The following is a 20949-nucleotide window of genomic DNA, read 5'->3' as shown; positions in this document are numbered from 1 at the left end:
ACAATTAAAAACAAATCTTACATGTGTTGACAATAACATATGCATTTTTGTTATAAAACAAAGCATGTGACAACTAAAACAAATACTTTGACATGTCATTACAAAACTAGATACATATTAGAATGTCCCAATAAAGTACTGTCTATAGTGTATATACACTAATTATATAAGATCACAACATCATGAATCATAGAAGAGGTGGTCTAATGTGTAACTAAAGCTTGTATTAACTAGTTAAAGTGTCTAAGATTTGAGCTCATAACATTTGCAGTTAACTACTTAATGGTGATTACATAAAAAGCGTTAAAAATTAAGGATTTACTACGTGTAGTTCAACTTATAACAATGTATGTCGTTTGGATGCATAATGCTGTATGATATTTCATATTTGATGATGATCTTGCTCATTTTAGTTGTTGTTGTCATATTTTAATAGAAAACGTGGTTAGAGAAAGGGCGGGAGAACAAGTATAAAATGGGGATAATCATGTATAAATACGATATAATAAGCGTTATATATATATATATATAAGTAAAAAATAAATAGCTTTATAACAGATGACTAATAAATCGATGAATAATATGTTAGAACAAGGTATAAAACATTTATCAATTAACATTATGATATCAGTTTTTCTTATTAGACGACTAAATAAATTCTCTTAAAACGTTCCAATTTGTCACAAACAGGTTTGACTCGACTGACAACGGTTTTAATATCTTATATGACATCTTCGCCACCCTCAACCTTCATCTCTACATCTTTCACAGATCAGCCACAACAATAAATAAGATAGCGCGTATGGAGCAAGTTATATATCAATCCATGCATCATCGGGTGTTTTAAAACAAGATTACGTAATAGAAGTAAAATAAAAACAGGCAGATTACTGTCAAAACTGCTATAAAATAACTATCGTTTGCTTCAATATTTATAATTAAACCAAGCACAACATAAAATAGATTTTTGTCTAGCAAAAGCAAACAATTATAGAGTAATTTGTACAGGATTTTTTTATAACGTACACAAATTAAAAATATATATATATTAATCATGTAATCTAAATTAAAATAAACAAGATCCAAAATAATGTAACTTAGAAAATCAGGTGAGCTAGTACAACCACAATTTACGAATTGACAATCAAAAGTTTAACATAAAAAATGAAACATCAGAAACTACTAAATAGATAAACAATTTACCATGTGGTTGGAGGCCATGTGAACCGGTAGCTAAAATGTTGCGGCTGACAAAGATATGTTGTAAACCTAGGAGTTTAAAACTTCGTACACTTTTAAGAGTGTTGCTATTTGTACCATAGTCTATAACACCTTAACTTACAAATGTTCTTAACAAATGCTATCATGCATTAATTATCACCTAATAATAAAATCTTTTCATTAAATGCAATCACTTTTTATTTATTTATTTATTTATTACCCAAAATTTAATTATCATGTTCATGTTATATACACTATTTTTAAATTTTTTTTTTTTTGCATAAATATCCTTTTTTTTCGTTTTATACTGAAACTTTACCAATTAACAATAATAATTTTAGATGAGTAGACACAAAATTGTCTTCATGTAGAGTTGAAAACATAAAAAAATTAAAAGCTCTAAAGCTATATGACTTTGTTTAATTATGTATTAATTGAAATCCTCGAAATTCATGTTTAACTATTCTTTTTCGAAGGGTAAAAAATTAAAATAAAAGCCTTAAAATAATACATTATATAGCATCCTTAAAACTATAATATTACTGCTAAGTTTGATATATATGGAAATGAAAGTGAATATGAATATAAGTGATAACATAAAAAAATATGTGGTAAAAGGATTGTGTAATGTTTTTATGTAAATATCGTTATTTGGTATTTCACTAATATTCGTTGAGATTTGTAAGGTGTTGGACATGTGATAATGAGTTTTTTTGTTATAATACTTTTGCAAATAAATTGGATACAACAACAATTAAGTTTCAACACTTTGTGGGGTATAAAGAAAATTAAAATAAACAGATACGTTGTAAAATAAAAACAATTGAGAAATATGATTTAATTGGCATAATTAATTTTCTTTATTTATAGTGTTATCTATTGAGGAGTAACAATTAATACCATTATTTAATGTCAGTTAAAATACAAATTAAAAAGGGAGAGAATTAAATTTTATTGGCTCTAATGATCAACTTTAATTATTATTACAACACTGGTGTTGGTAGTAAATAGATTCGGGAAAATTTTCAAAATGATCTTTTGGAGGAGATAAGTTTCCAAAATGATCTATTAACAACTAAAATTCCAGATACAATCTATTGAAATCCGTCTCCCACGTGAGATTGGGAAAACCGTCATAAAATTTCATCCACCAATTATATTATGGCACTTTTAATTGCTCTCACCTATAACGTTATTTTTCCCAGCAAATCCGTATGACAATTTAGATTTCACCTGAAACTTATATTTTCACTTTTTTTTTCCGTTTACCGGCATATATGTAGGTTCCATACATAAATAAACAATTATACTAACTAGCTCTAATTATTTTTTTATACGGTTTACATAAACAATATTTTTATACACATTACCGAACATTCAAACTAATTGTGCGTAGTTTTTTTTGAACGATTTACCTATACATGTGTAGGTATTTATATAAACGAACATTTAAACTACGTTTTTTTAGAGTATGTATCGTTTATCTATATGTGTGCAAGTTATTTACATAAACGAGCAATCAAAGCTTATTTGTTCATATGATTTCTATAAATTATTTTTAGAAGATATTGAGAGGAACATTAATCACTACATTTATACGATTTTTATATTTTATTTTTTTAATATTGAAAAAAATGAATAGTTTGTATTTGTTTGTGTTTTCTCTCGATATATATTATGTTCGCATTAATCTCCCCCGCGCGTATATGTATATGTAGAATTTGACAGAACATGGATGTTTTTCCTTTTTTTTTTTTAAGAATTAGGGGAAATCAAACATGTTTTAGCTTCTATGGATGGAGATAGTCTACGGATGTTTGTACATTTGGAGACAAAATGAATGTTTTTTGAAGGATTGGTGGAAATATGACATGATATATGATGTGTGCATTTGTGAGTGATTTTACTTTAGCCACTAGGGATGGAGATTATCTTATGGATGGAATTGAAAAAAGCCAATTTAGATCACTGAGTTTCCTAATCAACGCTTGTTACAGACCATGTCTTCTTCAATGTAGCACTTGAGCTCTAGATCGTTGCTTGTAGTTAGTTATATCTTTATTGTAAGTAATGCAATTTTTGGTTCTTTGTTGATATCAGATTCTTGAAAAAAAAAGGAAATAAAGTAGAAACTTGATAAGCATGATTAATGAAGGGTCAAATCCTACCATTTTGGCTTTGTAACATCTAGATTAATCTAATATCGTATTAAGATAACAAAATTCTCATTTTGTGACAATGTTGGCATAAATGCGAATTTTGGTGATTTGAAAATTGTTTAAATCTTTCGCGTTTAAAAGAGAGGTATCAAGGAGAGAGGTAGTAGGGATAAAGACGCATGACAAAAAAAAAGTCAAGATGTCGGTTCATGATAGGATATGTCAACTAGGGTTGAGCAAAATCGGGACCGGTACCGAAATCGGTACCGATTTGGTACCATTGGTACCGAATCGGTACCAAAGTTTTAAGTTTCGGGATCGGTACGGTACCGGTATTTCCCGATTTTTACCTCTGGTACCGGTACCGTCCCGGTACCGATACCAAACCGAATATTTCGGTACCGGTACCGGTACCAAGAATTATGGATTTTTGGGATCGGGACCGGTCAGTACCGGTCCGGTACCATGCTCATCCCTAATGTCGACGATGACGCAATACAACTGCAATGTGTGGGTAATTCATAGTTTGTTTTATTATTTATTTTTTTATCTTTTTAATTCTTTAAATATGTTGCTTACTCAATATATACTTAATAGATGCTTTAATGCCAATTAACATAAACAACTAAATGTGTTGATAAATAAGATCTGGCTACATGGTACGTTTGAAAAAAATTAGCTGGCATTAAAATACAAGCATACCACATGAATCATAATTGTAATTTACTGGTACTTTAATTGGGTCTTGTTGTAAGATTGTGTGTTGTCGTTGAATTCATCCTCTGAATTCATCCAATAATATTCTGTCATGCAATATTGTTGATTGAATATTCGTTGAAACCGCTGCTAAAACCACATGAGTTGTTGTAGTTCGAGAACAAGGAAGACGATGAAAATAACACATTCACATATAAATTATATAAAAAAAAAGTAGATGAAATTCGTAGATATCACGTAAGTCAAAAAGTCATGACCACCAAAAGGAAATATAGACCCTCAATAATCTCCCAATATAGACAATGAGAAAATTAAAGCCAAAATTTAACCTTGTCTTAAACATTCACATGCATTCCACTTGTACCCTTACCACTTGTACATATTCATCAACCCCACAAAAGCATTACAAGTGTTGAACCCATTATGGCCAAGAAAGTGTTAGTTTCATGGTGTAGCATGAACCCATGGCTAAGATCCGTGTTGATACCTGATCCCGGACCCACTCCAGAGCCGATACCACCTCCTAACACACCAGTGTTGGTCGGGTTGTTGCCGTAGGGAGAAGTGGTGGTGCCACATGCTGTCACAGTGGTGGAACCTGGTGTTCTAGTGTTTCGGGGCGAATTTGTCACGGTGGTACCACTGCATAAATAATTCTAATTGATTAATCCACCCTTATAAATGAGAAACAATGTTTTAAAGTTTAAACTATTGTGACTTGTGCAATATGTCACATAGCAAAAAAAAGGATAAAAAGAAAACAAACCTACTTTAGATTTTACTTCTTTCATCTCATTTGTCCCACACAAGTTTTATACCTTTTTTTGGCAACTATTATAATTCCATTTTGAAAAGAGTGAAGCTTTTTTTTATGATGTATACTCTACCCTGAAAAATCAAAGGGGATTTTTGTCTTTTGGTTTAAAAATGGGAGAATGTTACAAGTTAAGTGGAAAATGGAACAAGTAAAAAGAAAATAGGGTGAGATACAAGCACAATCTAAGTACTAGAATAAGCTAAGTTGTATTTCATAAGTGGAAAATGCCAAAATGGAACAAGTGCTTTTGAAACAACTTAAGTTGACAATTACCCAAACACCTCCTCATTCATGAGTTCCATTAGAAAATTCTTATAACTAATTGTTTAAACCTTATTAAAAAAAATAGAAGAAAACTAAAACAATATACAACTTCGAATGCGTAAGTTACAATTCACCAATCATTATCACACTCTCAATGCATAAGTTACAACATAGGCTCGTACTATTAGACGTTCTTACGCAAGAACATCCATTTTGCCTCTACATCATCATATCTCTACCATAAACATCTAAATTGACTTATTTGTGACACTCTTATTATAGAAAAAGAATATAGATCTAATATATCAGGAAAAAAAAAGAGCTATGATCCATGGATACCCTCGGTAAACCCACTACATCCATTTGTTTTACGAGTCATAACACTCATAAATCACTAAAAACAGTTGATAGTCAACAAACCAGAATATAAATCTTGTAAACATATCAATAGTTTTGGCTAGAAAATCTTGTAATATAACTCTTTATATAATGTTAGTTATCTTCAAAAATATGTAACATCCTAAAATTTCGTATTTAATAAAGAAAGTCGTGTTTAGTTATTGAGCTTAAATAATTAATTAGTATTAATTATAAATCATGGACTTAGACTAATTAAGATGGATCAAGGGTAATGGGCCTTAAGTCCATGGGCTTTAAGGGATATAAATACCCCTTAAACCACCCTTAAACCCTAAACCCTCATTCCTTCCATCTTATTCTCTAACACACACACCTACACACATATACGCGGCAGTGAGATTGAGCGAAGTTAGGGATCGATTATACGCTAGTTCAAGAAGATCTTTATTACACGAGATAAATACAAGATCGATAGCCCGAGCTCGTAGAGGTATGTCGTTTACCTTTAAAGTTTACGTTTTTATAAGCGTTTAGTCTCGAAACTTAGAACGAGAATGGATCGGTATAAGCGAAACGTAAAGATGTAAACTTGATGATAAAACAAATCTAATGAACCCGTAAACATAAACGGCTCGTTTAGGATGAACCGTAGTTATGTTATTAAACGTTTTAAAGCCTAAAGGTCCAAACTTATTGTCTTTCCGGGCCAAGTTTTACCTGAAAATGACCATGGGACTGTTCGCGGGGAGGGTTAACACCATATCGGAGGGTTACCGGCAGAAACGGGGGTGGTTATGGAGGTTAAGGTCAAACAGGGGCTGCTACTGGGCAACTTCGCTTGCAGCTAATCCCTGCATAAGTTCGCCTCGATGAGAACTTCGATAAGTTGTAAGTTCGCCTAGATGTGAACTTCGCTAAGCTGTAAGTTCGCCTAGATGTGAACTTCGCTAAGTTGTAAGTTCGCCTAGATGAGAACTTCGCTAGTTATAAGTTCGTCAAGCTATAACTTCGCCTGAGCTAAGTTCGCTGGATGCTTAATTTCGCCAAGATTAAGTTCGCTTGTATACAAGTTCGCCACTTTGAACTTCGCCTAATACAAGTTTGCTAATGTTAAATTCGCTTGATATTAAGCTCGCCAAAAGTTAAGTTCGCTGAGAAATGAATTAAAATCCTAATGGAAAATGCGTTAAGATAGTTAATGTAAATAAAATTTTTCCAAGCTGACCTGGCAGCTCGACCCCAGCCAGGGGCTCTGCCCCTTGGACCCTGCTAGGGGCTGCCTCCCCTAGACCTCGCTGCCAGGGGCGCTGCCCCCGGACCCCCGTTCGTTGTGGGTAATAGCTAAGACTAGAAAGATGATATGAGTAGTGATAGTTAATTGATACGTGTAATTATTATACAGTCAGCCGTGCACAACTGAAGAAAGGGATTACCATCAACGGTGAACGTAACCGACTTCAGGTGAGTTTCTAGCCCCATTTCCCTGTTATGTTTTCGGGGCTGTGTGCATACTCGATGTGGATGTTAATACACTTACCTTAAATGGTAAGTGTATGTCTTGATATATATGTATGTATGTCTGACAGTACGTGAATGACCTTCGGGTATTGCATGTACTGTTAAGGCAGGTATAGTGTAGTATGTATGATATGTGTATATGAATACGGATGTATGTACAATTATGTTGTGTATAGTATTAAACGTATGGATATGATAATGAAAGGTAAGGTAAGGTTAAAGGGTTGCATACCCTAATAATATATGCGAAGGATAAAGGGTTGCATACCCTAATAATATATGCGAAGGTTATATGGCGTAATGCTCTTTAAAACGTAAGGTAAGTATATGAAAGAAAGAAAGTGCGAAGGTAAGTAAGTATATTATAAACGAAAGTATGAAAGTATGTAGTTATGTATGTATTGTATTATGTTTGATTAACTAGAACTCACTCAGCGTAGCTGACTTTTAGTATGCACGCAGGTTAACAGATTGAGGCAGCTGGTTTGAGATGGACACATGACAGAAAGATAAGAGTCTGGCATCTGAAGACTCATGATGTTTTAATTTTAATACTTTAATGTTGAAAGACAAAGGATGTTTTGAGACAAGTTATGAATTATGTAATGTTTTATGAAAGTTTTATATTCCGCGTAAAGTTTTAATTAACTCTGATATTTAGAACTGTGTTTATGAGTAAATCCAACGTCCAAAGTAGGGTACCGGTAACGGAGCCTTACGAAATATTGTTACATATGAGTCCCATGGCACACATGTAAACGGGTTTAGGATATACGTGTTGGTCACATGTTGATTTTATCAGAACAGAAGTCAAACAATTGACTGTCACCAGTTATGGAGGTCCAGATGGTTAAAAACCACATGGACATTGGATACCTACCTTCTTTATCTCTGGTATTCCAGAGGGGTGTCGATTTATGGAAAGCTTTCAAGACAAAGGTAAGTCTGGTAGACGCTTTTATACCTAGAAAAAGAGATTATGTTGGGCAACGATTCGAATTCAAGAGGCAAGAAATTTAAAAGACATTGAGGAATTATTGAAGGTGGAGAACTCTATGGTTGCAAGCCATTTACGGCGGAAGACAACAGATAATATACACAAGGCTTAAGGAAAGGGTGAGAACACAGGTATGTACTAATGGGCGAAAACCTAGTAGTGGGGTGCTGTACTAATGGGAAATTTTGGAATTAAAGTGGGTGAAGAGAAGACTTCATGTATTCAGTTACCAGAGTCGGAGGGTACAGCTTGTCAGATTTGGAAGAATGTATCGTTGATCGGCAAAGTTTTAGATCTTGGAAAAATGTATTCATTGAAGAAAGGCCTCAACGAATTAGAAGGAAATCAAGCCCAATTAAGGTATGTCGGAGGGTTGAATGTCCTTCTAACATTCGGTTGCTCAAAAACTGCAAATGATTTTATCACGGATAGACATGTTTGGTGGAAACAATGGTTTACCTCGTTAGAAATTTGGAAGGGGCAGCTTGTTGAGTATGAACGGTTAGCGTGGGTACAGATTAGAGGGACTTATGGGATGGAAAATTCTTTAACATGGTTGGGGAAAGTCTTGGCAAAGTTGTATCTGATTCGGTAGCCAATTGGTGCGATACTGACTTATCCCGAGAGAATGTTTGCATTGTTACTAATAGGGTGAATCGAATTGATGAAACAGTGAGGGTGAAATGGAAAGATCAGGTACACTGGTTATCGGTGTTAGAAATAAAGGACAATTGGTGGAATGACATCCTTAGTCACAGTTTCACAAAGGGGGGGGTGGTGGTTCTACAACCGACAAGTCTCCGTTCGGGTCTCCGGCGAAGAGGATGGAAGGTGAAAAGGTGGGGTCACAGAGAGGATCAACCATTTATGAGGAGACGATTTCGGCGGCGGAAGATGCGTTGGATAGTCCCAACAAGGTGGTTTCAAGGATTGACGAGGCGACCACAAAGATTGAAGGGGGGTCTTCAAGGATTGAAAGGGGCAGTTTAAATGATGATGGGGTGGTCAGGTTGGCAAAGTCTTTTGGCTCTGATGCAGATCCATGTTTGACTCCACCTCCTCCTATAGGTAGGCCCATTTTCGGGGACACTGACCTTGGGCTTAACAACCTGTTTAATTCTGTTGGGTCCGAGGGGCTGGTTCCAGAAACTCAGATACCTGTGGAGAAGGATACATGGGGTTCTCAATTGGGCAGTGACCCTTTTAGCCTCGAGGAGTTAATTAAGAAAGTAGGAAGAGAAGCTCGGAAACCTGATCTCAATCGGGGGACATCGGTAAAATCTTGGGGAAATAACTCGATTATTCTAAGGAGAGTCATAAACGCTACTTCGTCACAAAGAAGACCTAAGCACTCTCTAAAACTGAGAGATACCCTGTGGTATTCGAAGGCTTCATTGGCTTCGAAGTTGAAGACTAGGCTAAATTTTAGTGAAGATGAAAATCTTTCTGAAGACGGATTTGAAGTGCAATCCGAACGAATTCGATCATCAGAGAAAGAGGTTGAGGTATGTCGAACGATTGTGGTTGGGGAGGATGTGGGTTTTAGGGTGTCGGGTCATGAAAATAGGGTGGGTGATCTGATCGAAGGTGAAGAGGGGTTTATTGGTTTACTATGAATTTCTTAACTTATAACATACGCGGAGCAGGGGATGTTAATAAGATGGAGCAGGTGAGGGGCATCAAAACAAAACATCAGATTAATTTTATTGCCATTCAAGAAACACAAATGGTGGATATTTCAAAAATTAATATTGGAGGGTTTTGGGATAATTCTCACTTTAATTTTGAGATTCAAGGTTCCACGGTCAGATCTGGTGGTCTAATTTTTATACGGGATGAGAAAGTTTTCAAGAAAAGACAAACGTTGTGTACTCGTAACTACATTCTGATTGAAGGTACAATGAAAGGTGTAGATGGGGTGGTTTTTGTGGTAAACGTATATGCACCTCAGGAGACATCACTAAAGAAAGATTTGTGGGAGGAATTGAACAGCCTAAAAAATGAGAAGGCCGGGGTTTGGATCTTCCTAGGCGACTTTAACTGTGTTAGGGATACATTTGAACGGAAGAATTCGGCTTTTTGTGCGGTAAGTGCGTCAGATTTCAATAGTTTTATTGTTCAAGCAGATTTAACTGAGTACAAGATGGGTGGGGGTTTGTTCACTTTTTTGTCGGAGGTTGGAGGGAAGTGTAGTAAAATCGATCGTATTCTGGTCGGTCATGACTTTGTTACTGCATGGCCTAATGCAACATTATTAGCATTGCCTAAAAATACTCGGATCATAGACCAGTGATTCTTTCGTGTGTTGATATTAAAAGTGGTCCGAAACCTTTTAAGTTTTTTAACTCTTGGTTGAGGAATAAGGACTTGGAGGGAGTGATTTTAGAGGCGTTTAGGGGGTGTAGAGTGTCGGGTCCACCGGACTTGTGTTTCACAAGGAAGTTAAAAGCTTGCAAGAATGCTATAAAGAAATGGAGATTTTTGGTGAATAAGGAGGAGATTGATCAGAAAGGTAAATGGTCGGCAAAGATTAATGAGTTGGATTCGTTGTCTGAGGTAAAAGACCTTACGGAAAGTGAGGTAAATGAAAGACTGGAGTGCAAATTAAAATTAGCAGAGTTAGAAAGGTGTCGTTTGTTGGATCTAAAACAAAGAGTCAGAATTAACTGGGCTATTGATGGGGATGGAAACTCTGCTTATTTTCATGAGATTATTAACTGCCATAAGAAAACAAACAATATTAATGGGCTTGATTTTGGGGGTGTGTGGGTAACAGATCCGGTTCTGATTGAAGAGGGGGTCAAAGATTTTTTTGTCAACAAATTCTCTGAGCCTTTAGAAGACAGGCCCATTTTCTTTAATCTGGGGCTACCTCGGTTATCGACAATGGAAGCAGAAAATATTATTAAACCTTTCACCAAAGATGAAATCAAACGAGCTATTTGGGACTGCGGTGGGGAAAAGGCACCGGTGCCGGATGGATTTACTTTTAAATTCATAAGAAAATTTTGGCAACTGTTTGAAGGCGATGTGGTGGGAATTCTAGATCATTATTACACACATGCGATGATAAGCAATGGATGCAATTCGAGTTTTATCTCACTTGTGCCTAAGGTAAATGATCCACAAAAAATTGAAGACTATAGACCAATAAACTTAATCGGGTGTATCCCGAAGATGATATCAAAAGTTCTGGCGAATTGAATGAAAGGGGTAATTGGGTCGATCATTGGTGAAGAACAATCGACATATGCATCGGGGAGAAACATAACTGAAGGGGCACTTATTTTGAATGAAATTGTTTCTTGGTGTAAAAAAAATAATAAAAGTACAATATTGTTTAAAGTAGACATTGATAAGGCATTTGATTCGGTTAACTGGAGGTTCATGGATTCTATCATGTCACAAATGAGATTTCCGGAAAGGTGGAGGCGGTGGGTGAAAGGAACGTTTAATACGGCGAGGTCTTCTATTTAATAAATGGGTCCCCGACTTCGGAATTCGACATAAAGAGGGGGGTTAGACAAGGGGATGCGTTGTCTCCATTTCTTTTCATAATAGCGATGGAAGCATTGAATGTGGCGATGCACTCGGCATGTGCGGCCGGTCTCTATAAAGGTATACAAACACCGCACAATGGTCCTCTCGTGTCACACCTTCTTTATGCGGATGATGTGGTGTTCATTGGTGAATGGTGTGAGAATAATATTATTAATCTGAAACGTATATTGAGATGCTTTCATTTGGCGTCCGGATTGAAAGTAAACTTACAAAAAAGCTCTTTGTATGGGGTTAAAGTAAATTTTGAAACGGTCAGTTCCATGGCTTCGATGTTAAATTTTAAAGCGAGTAAAGTGCCTTTTGTCTATCTCGGGCTTCCGATCGGCGCAAATATTAATCATAAAAAAAAACTGGAAACCAATTCTTGAAAAGTTTGACTCTGTTCTGTCCAAGTGGAAAGCTAAGGTTTTATCTTTTGGTGGGAGACTCGCGCTTGTTAAATTGGTTCTGGGAAGTTTGGGAGTTTATTACTTCTCGCTATTTAAAGCCCCCACGGGCATCCTCAGAAAGTTAGAATCAAAGCGAAGGAGGTTTCTTTGGGGTGGCAACGAGGATAACGAAAGGATAAGTTGGGTTGCTTAGCAAAAAATAATTAGAGATAAGGATAGAGGTGGGCTGGGAGTGGGGAGTCTAAAGGCTATTAACCTGACATTATTGGTAAAATGGTGGTCAGGTACAAAAATGACAATTCCTCTTTGTGGGTCAAAGTAATTACCGCTATTCACACAGGTACGCAAAGTTGGGCATGCATACCGGTTAAAAAATCTATTGGAGGAACTTGGAAGAATATTAATAACTTGGAGTCGGGGGCAAATGGTGAAAATTTAAATCTCTCAGCTAGGCTTAAAGTTCAAGTGGGGCAGGGGAGATAAGACACAATTACAATTTTGGATTGATACATGGGCTGGTGAAAAGTCATTAAAAGATATGTTCCCCTTACTGTTCGGGAAGGAGTTGAAATTAGATGGATTTGGCGGTGGGCTAGGCCTGTTAGAGCTCCTGCAGCAAAAAATGAATTGGCCACTTGCAAAAGTTTGTTGGAAGGTTTGGAAATGAAAGACAAGCCAGATTTATGGTTGTGGAAGGATGTGGAGGGATCAGAGGTGGAGTATAGGGTGAAGAACCTAAGATGGGAAATGGATAATATGAAATATCAAAAGGTAGAAGATAACTTTTGGTTGAAATGCATTCTAATCAAAGTTAATTGTTTTGTGTGGAGACTTCTTTTGGATCGGGTGGTTACAAAAGAAGCACTTTTGGTAAGGGGTATTAATGTGGGAGATAATAAATGTGTTATCTGTGAAGCGGCGCCAGAATCGGCCTTGCACTTGATGGTGCGGTGCAAGGTGGCGAGATGGATATGGGCTATAATTCTTGAATGGGTTAAGTTACCGGGGTTTAATTTTTCTAAGTCTGTGCGAGAGATAATAGATTATCCAGCAAAGTTCAAGATGAATAAGATGGAGTGCGAGTTGATTCAAGCAATTGTTTTGGTTACGTGTTGGGAAATTTGGTTAACAAGAATGATATGTTATTCAATAAAAAGACGTTTTCGATGGTGAAGGTTATAAATGACATTAAGGTTATGTCATTCCTTTGGGTGTGTAATCGGAACAAGAGATTGGGTATTGACTGGGAGAAGTGGTGTCGTTTTCAATTTAGTTAGTTTTCTAGAAGTTTTTGTTTGGCCTAGGTTTACTTACGTCTTGTAAGTGTTCTTCTTTTTGGTTTTTTATAAAATTTGGCTTTCAAAAAAAAAGTAATAATGGACTAGTGGAGATTGGTACAACTTGTAACAACATGACGGTGGAACAAGCTAGTCAAAAGTTGATAAAAGAAGCCATTAACCTAGATATTCTCAAAAAGTGAAAGATTAAAGAGGTTTTGTCCTGCTTGTGGCTTTGGTTGGCCAGGATTCTAGGATTTTACTTCAAAATTTTGAACTTTCAAAAAAATATATATTTTACAAATACAAAGTATTGCTACCATTTTCTTTTTAGAAAAAAAAAACATAACACTTTCAAGTTATAAAAGCAATGACGGAACTCGACTATATAAGAAGGTAAGCCGAAGTTTATGGCCCCATAGGTCAAGCCATTAAGGCATTGCCTTTATAACCTGAAACTATTAGATTTTACTTAAAGGCATCTAGTATTTTGCATTTTAAAATATATATTCTATTGAAAACCCACAATCTTAAAAGTAAAAAAACTAAAGAATTTTCGGCTAACCAAAGCACCAAGGCAGACAAAATCTCCATAATCATTCATTCCTTAACAAAATATAGGTAACGACTTTTATCACATTTTAACTAGCTTGAACCACCTCATGGTGTCACACAAGTTGTGGATTGTTTAGCTTTAACATATTTAACCATCTTTCTTTTATTAAAAAAAAATCTTTAAAAGAAACAATAATACAAAAGGAGTATAAAATACTCATAATTATTAAAAATGAACCGTAAAGAAATACCTAGCAGAAGAAGGAAATGAACACCCATTAGAGCCTGTTCATACATACAAAAATAATAATAATAATAATAATAATAATAATAATAATAAAAGTAATTTAGATAAGATGTAGTGTTTGGGTACAAGGATATATACTAACTGGGGTCAGAGTTGGTGACCATGGCTGCACCATTGAAGTCACATGAGCCAGGGGCCTGACCCTTGGCTTGAAAATAGCTGTTGACAGCATAGTTGCAGTGGTCAATGACTGTGTCTGGGTTGTAGCATCTCCCACCTTGGTGTGTTTGGGTGCAGTCTGCACCGTTTCCACATGCATAGTCTATTGCCATTTGTAGCACCTTATCATTTACACCTTTCTTGCATATACACCAAGTACCACCTACACAACATAACATGTACATATAGTTGAATAATATGAAAATGTACAACTGTTACAAAATGAAGTACAAGTCAATATAGCATGACTGTTCATGTACCGACATTGTAGTTATAAGCAATGTACAACTTTCATAGCATAAAGTACAAGTTAACATTACATAATATGTAATATTGTAATGTCTATAGTCATTTTTTTTATTATTTTCTTTTCTTATCTTTAAATCTACACAAGACTTGAACCCTCAAGCAAAAGTAATATTTAAAATCATTTTCTTAACATGTATATGTTTATAAGATAATAATAATAATAATAATAATAATAATAATGTATAACTAACAAACATCTTGTTTGCTAATATTATTATTATCTTCTTTTCTTTTTCTTTTTTTAATTTGGTTATGGAAAAAAGAAAAGAAAGAAAGAAATGCTTACTAGAGTGAGCAACCATGGAGAAAATGAGGAGAATAAGAAGGTGAGTAGCCATTGTTGAGATGAAATGCAGAAGAACAAGAAGGTTGGAGAAGATGAAGAGAGATAGTGAGGGTATGTGTATGGATGTAGCTTTAAAACCTTAAATGAAATGGTTAATATTTTGTCAAGATAAAAAATTGTATTGTCCATGATTTGTAACTGGATGTACTAAATGCATTATGAGTTGCATAGAAATCTGAATTTGGATATTCCTACTCTAGGAAAGGGAATTAAAGAAGATGATTGGTTGTTTGACATAAAATGTACTATATGATTTTAATATATTTTTCAGGGCTGACAATTCGTGTCTTAACAGGTTTAATAGGTAAGAAGTGACGTGCGTAACACAAACATCAAACATGAATACCACTCGTTTAACTACTTTATATGTCATGACTATAAGACAGTTTTAAGTTTTGTGTACAAATAAGGGAAAACGATGGAGTCTAGCATACTAATTTCAGTTATTTAAGAAAATAAAAAAAACACATACCGCACTTCTTTGATTAACATGTCTTATCGTGTCTTAAACAGGTACCCAATTGTCAGCACTAATATTTTTTAAATATTCCAGTGGTCCCCACTTTCTTTTAACGGTCAACAAACATATAATGCTTACGTATTTCGTACGGGGTGACTCAATGTTTAAAGGTCACCGCCAGCTGACCCAATTCATCCTTACGGAGCCCTTAAGCACCTCCAAGTTATCTCCAGTTATGGGGAAAACTCACCCGCCTGAAGGCCCACTGATGTTAATCCCATATGCTCTCATGATCGAATTAGAATCACAAATATCATAGTATTGCTTCATTAAGTCACTCATGTCTTCCCAAAGTGTTGTAAGTGAGAATTAAACTTAAAGTTCTATTGAAAAACCCAAACTCTCTACCATTACACCGTATTCCACTAGCCACTACTAACTCTCCTACCTTAAGTTAAATCTAGAAAAAGCATTTTCTAGTAGTAATATAATCTTTTCTTTAACTTATAAAAATGATTTTAAGATGGAAAGACTAATAAAAGTTGATTGAATGAATTTAAAGTAAAATAAAAATAAACTTTTAAACCTGTAAATTACATTTGATATAATTAAAACTACATAGAAATCGGTAAGCTTAATTATTATTTACAGAATTTTCTATTTTAAACATGTCATTATTTCTAAATTATTTGTACCGCCAAGTAAAAATGTGAAATACCAATGGGATGGTGATTTATTGACAAATGTAAAGTTTTTAAACACCTAGGTTTAGAAAAAGGAGGTTTCAGGTACAAGTCTAGTGGACAATAAGGATTATTCAAGAAGTTCACTATTAAAAAAAAAGTAAATATGTGAAATAAAATGTATGTTCCTATTAATTTAATAAAGCATTAAATAGTGGGCTCTGGGCTGATTATAAGAGACTGACAAGGGCCCAGCCGGTGAGTTGTAAATTGGGTTATTCGGCTTCTCTCCAACGAGTATACTTTGGATTGTATTTCAAACAACCGACTATTATGGAGATGGATAAATGGACAATAATTCATCTCAGCAATATAACAAAAAGAATAAAAAATATTTAAACAGCGTATTAAATTGTGCAATATCGTGTTATTATAAGTTACAAACTACTACATGGAAGATCATAGTATAAATAAATATTAGCATCAAAATAGAAATATTTAACTAGCATATAACAAGATATATCACAATACTAGCACATCACAACATTTTGTAAGATCTTAATAAGAATAATTAACTAGCAAAATATTTTACTCAATATAATATTTCTCTTTTTGAACAGGTTCCAGCCCAACCCAACCCGAAACCGATCATAAACTAGTTTTGACTTTTGTTGACCAATTGAACCGGTTTCGATTTCTATACCAGTTTGTGCACCTCTAGTTGCAGTGTTGTTAAAACGCTACTCGTTAATCGGGCGGTGTGGTGGGGACTGGCGATTAATCGGATCGGACTTTAATGTACAATTTTCAGTTTTATACATACACACACATTTTGACCGAAAATTGACTGGAATATCGTTGAATCCGCTATTTTTTTGTTGGAATCTCGTCAAAAATTGTTGGTTTTGATCGGAATCTCACTTGAAACCGCCTATTTAACCTAATCCTGATGTTGGCCAGATCCGGCCATCGACGATTAACCCAAATTTAATCAATAAAGTGGAGGACGTGCAATTAATCGATCATGACCAAAAGTCCAAAACCGAACAAAATGGTAATTTATCTATCAATCATACATGAAAGCATCTTCTAGCCGGTGATCATATCCGCTTGCGCGTCAACTACAAAGCTCTGCAATTTCAACACTGCACAAAATCAAATTAGGGTTTCAATATCACCACCAACACTGTTAATCCATTATTATGTAGAAAAATGGCATACAATCAAAGCACCCAGTATTTATTACCTCCAGCCGGAGACATCATCAACACCGATCATCATCATCATCATCATCATCATCCATTATCCTCCTCCTCGCCGTTCAGCCACTACCAATGCCACGGCCTCTGGTACACCGCCGTCCTCTCCATCCCGGCGGTGTTGTTTGTACTGTACCTAGGGTTTCATTTGAAGAAGAATATTAAGAAGCTCCGGCACCGTCGCTCACATGTTATGATTACTTATTATGTTCTCCTTTGGTTCTCTGCTACTCTTAATCTCGCCTGGTGTTCTCTTCAGGTATTAGTTTAGCCTAGAGATAATAGATAATAATGATGCATATATGATTTGTTTTTCAATGCGTATGTGTGGTGTGCATATTTTAGAAGCTGGTCTAATGTTGTGTTGATTCTTATGTCGTACGGGCTAAGAGTTTGCTTAGATGCTTGTTATGTGCAAGGGTAAGAGTAAAGAGTGCGGTTTGGGTTCGGAATAGAAGTAAAGTTTAGTGCTTGATGATGGAGACAACAAAACTACTTGGATAAGATAGGACTTTTTGCAGGTCTAAGCTATTTCTAAAGTTGTGAATCAATTGGTTTCAACAAGCACAAACTAGGCTCAAGGCCCAAATGCCCAATGCTTCTGATTTCTTGAGATGACGACTGTACAGTTGGCACGCTTAAAAACTTGAATGTTTGTTAATGATATGGTTCTAGGGGTTTAGTGGATTTTACCTTTAGTTAGGCAGGCGCCTCTTGTACATCAGAAGCTTTGTGCATCAGGATGTTCTGCATAATACATAATACAAATAGATTTTTAGGTTGTACATATAGGTTAGTCATATATGAATTCATGTATAGAGCTTATTGATTTCTCAGTTTTGGGTACGTGATGCTAGAAACCTATGAGAAATATATTTTTTTCTTTACAAATAACATGTGTCTCGCGTACATCGTACTTGATGTGATGTGCTTTGGCTCTGGACTCTATCGAACGCCTCAGTGCACCTCATACGTTTTAGAATCAAGGTGGATCAGAATATTGTTAGCTTCAATAGATACCATGTGTAAATTTTCCCTACCGTGCTTTTTTTGGACCATAAAAATTTTCATACTCTGCCTTTTTAAGCTACTTCTAGTGTTTGATTTAGGTGATTGTTCATTTCGATAAATACCGTGCGATAAGTTTTTACACCTTGTTTTATTTGGTTAATCTAAATGAGATTGATGCCAAACTTTTTTTTGAATCACTTGTTGAATGCTAGTTTTTTTACAAAAAGAAAGAAAAAGAGTTTTTGTGGATAGGTATCTGTTCAAGTAGGAGCTTTGTTAATTTAATATGCATTTGTTTTCTCTTGCAAATTGAATTTCCCGCTGAATCTATGTATGGAGTGTGAAGTTTGTTCTTCACATCAAATAAAGTAGATGGGTAAAAGTGGTAATAGATTGATTTCATACCGTCTGTTATCTATTTTCAAAACCGTTTCATTTAATTGAGTGAGGATCCATAGATGAGGCTAAGGCAAATATCATTTTGTTACAAGTCTGTACAACTTTGAGCATTCTTATTGCTTTAGTACCAAAAAATTTTGTTGTACGTTACAGATTTGGATTTAACTGTCTAGTTTTGAGTTTTAAGTGGTTAAGTGGTGTTAAATCTTAAATCTTGGATTATGTTGATGCAGGTGTGGCAGTGCGTTCCCGGGAAAGAATTATCTTATAATCTATTGTCATTGCTAACCGCATTGGGAACACTGTGTTTAGAGATTAGCTTGGTGGCCTTCTTACTGCAAGAAAGCTATGCAAGCGGGTTGGAAGCATTAGCTCATACTTTTATAATTTCAGGCCTCATTGTTGGAGCAGATATACTTCTTAAGGTAATAGACATTATCTTTGTTCTTGATTGTCTGTATTCACTAGTTTAATTTTACAATAACCTTTTCCTTGACATGTTTTCTTGTTTTTCATTTTCTTGTTACGCCATCAGACAATTTGTGTGTTTGGATTCAATGTTCCACTTTTCATGGATGGTGCAACCGCTCATCAAGGGAAATGGTGCTTGTGGACAGTTGATACACTATTGCTGACATGTACATATGGCTATATACTTTTTGTGTATTACTCAACTTGGAGAGATAAACTACCTCGTAAGACGGTTCTTATCAGTAGATCTTTTATATATCTCAATGTTTATAAACCAATATGTAATACACCATCATCTTTTTATGCAGCTAGACCAGCATTTTACAATTATGTTGTTGTCATGTTCGTGATTACTGGAATCGCGTTATTTGGTTGTGGGCTTGCTGCATTTGGCGTGGGATTTGGACATTGGTACCTAAAATATGTTTATATTTATTATAACATAGTACAAAACAACGATGGACCGTATATAACACTTGGTTTGTATCTGAATTATTCTGTTTTGTTGCAGGCTGTATAGTTTTGTTGTTATCTGCTACCACGCACTCTATCTTCCCTTTGTGTATATAACTTTCTTAGCGGATTTCTTTCGGGTAATGTATATTATTGGTTTGGTTTTATAATGAAAAACGTTATATGTATGGGGATATGATATGATTTTGGTGTTTTCAGGAAGAAGATTGGCTTTTGGATAACGCATACTACTCCGAGATGAAGGATGCTGGGTTCTTTGATTCTGATTTGGAATAAGTGGAAGTAATTATTGTGTCTCCACCTTGTTGACATGGAATAATTAGAATCAGCTTGTAAGACATGTTGTATTGTTAATCTTACTTATCTGTGGTCAAGTGTACTTTTTAGTAAATACCGTCTTTTAATGGTGTTAACGTTTGATCTGCGTTGGGTGAAACTGGTTTGATACGTGTTGTGTTTCATGTCTAACGAGTGAAATCGGCTAAAAGTTTAGAAGTTGGCTAAATGTGAAATGTGTCAATTGAGCTGACTTGAATCAAATGGGTTATAAAATGCATAATCCCCATGTTATTGTAAGGAAGTTTATATCATTATGTAGTAGTGTGCATCGCTTTCTTTTTAAACTTAAAACTTGTTCAACAATGGATTGGTCTGACCCAACGCAATTGGTTTGGTCCATTTTGAAATGTTTTAACAGTTTTAACTGAACTTGTTTTAACATGTTATCTAATCTGTTAAATTATGTTATATTAGTAGTCAAAAATGTTCTTTCTAATCCTTTTGTCCAGTTAGAGGGGTGTTTGCGAAGTTCATATGTTAAGCTTGATTGGTTTGGTTTTTTGTGGTTGTTTGATACAAGATATAGTCGAATTTGTGATATTAGCTTGAATCCATCCACATTCCCACATGTTTTGTTGCATCAAAGTACTTTAATTATTGATGGCGTAGGTACGTTTATCCACTTATAAATAAGAGAAGCCTAGTAGCTAAAAAGCTATAACTCTAAAAGCTCCAACCGCAAATTGAGAAGGTTAAAGCCTTCTCCCCATAGTTTCTAGGTTGACAAGCTTAGAGCATCTCCAATGCATAACACTGGTTCTTATTTCAAACCTCCAACTCAGCATGCTACATTAGATTTCAAACCAACATATAAAAACCTTTATTTCTTCTCCAGTGGTTCTTAACTCGTTCTTATTTCAAACCGCCACCTCACTATCCATCTCAAACCTACTTTTC

General features: G+C 35.1%; 3 protein-coding genes across 3 annotated transcripts in view; 1 reads left to right on the top strand and 2 right to left on the bottom strand.

Moving 5' to 3' along the window:
- The window catches only part of LOC143558517 (phosphoserine phosphatase, chloroplastic-like), a 55777-nt gene that overhangs the window by 8479 nt on the left and 26349 nt on the right, over nt 1-20949 (bottom strand). The gene's annotated exons all lie outside the window — the stretch shown is intronic.
- Nucleotides 4336-15072, bottom strand: LOC143558508 (PLASMODESMATA CALLOSE-BINDING PROTEIN 2-like). The gene is made up of 4 exons (XM_077047335.1): nt 14897-15072; nt 14225-14464; nt 14087-14120; nt 4336-4739 (listed from the first exon to the last, which is right to left on the bottom strand). The coding sequence occupies exons 1-4, from the start codon at nt 14946-14948 to the stop codon at nt 4484-4486; spliced, it is 582 nt and encodes a 193-aa protein (XP_076903450.1). The 5' UTR covers nt 14949-15072; the 3' UTR covers nt 4336-4483.
- LOC143558516 (protein CANDIDATE G-PROTEIN COUPLED RECEPTOR 2-like) lies at nt 17221-20641 on the top strand. Its single transcript, XM_077047340.1, has 6 exons — nt 17221-17617; nt 19002-19193; nt 19304-19463; nt 19548-19650; nt 19751-19832; nt 19912-20641. Exons 1-6 carry the CDS (start codon nt 17312-17314, stop codon nt 19987-19989), a joined length of 921 nt encoding a protein of 306 aa, XP_076903455.1. The 5' UTR covers nt 17221-17311; the 3' UTR covers nt 19990-20641.

The sequence above is a fragment of the Bidens hawaiensis genome, unplaced genomic scaffold (genome assembly GCF_021521415.1).
Source record: "Bidens hawaiensis isolate Kalapana, Puna unplaced genomic scaffold, B.hawaiensis_p1.1 tig00019550_1, whole genome shotgun sequence".
Lineage (NCBI taxonomy): Eukaryota > Viridiplantae > Streptophyta > Magnoliopsida > Asterales > Asteraceae > Bidens > Bidens hawaiensis.
The sequence above is the reverse complement of the archived record's forward strand: the minus strand, read 5'-3'. Positions and strand labels throughout refer to the sequence as shown.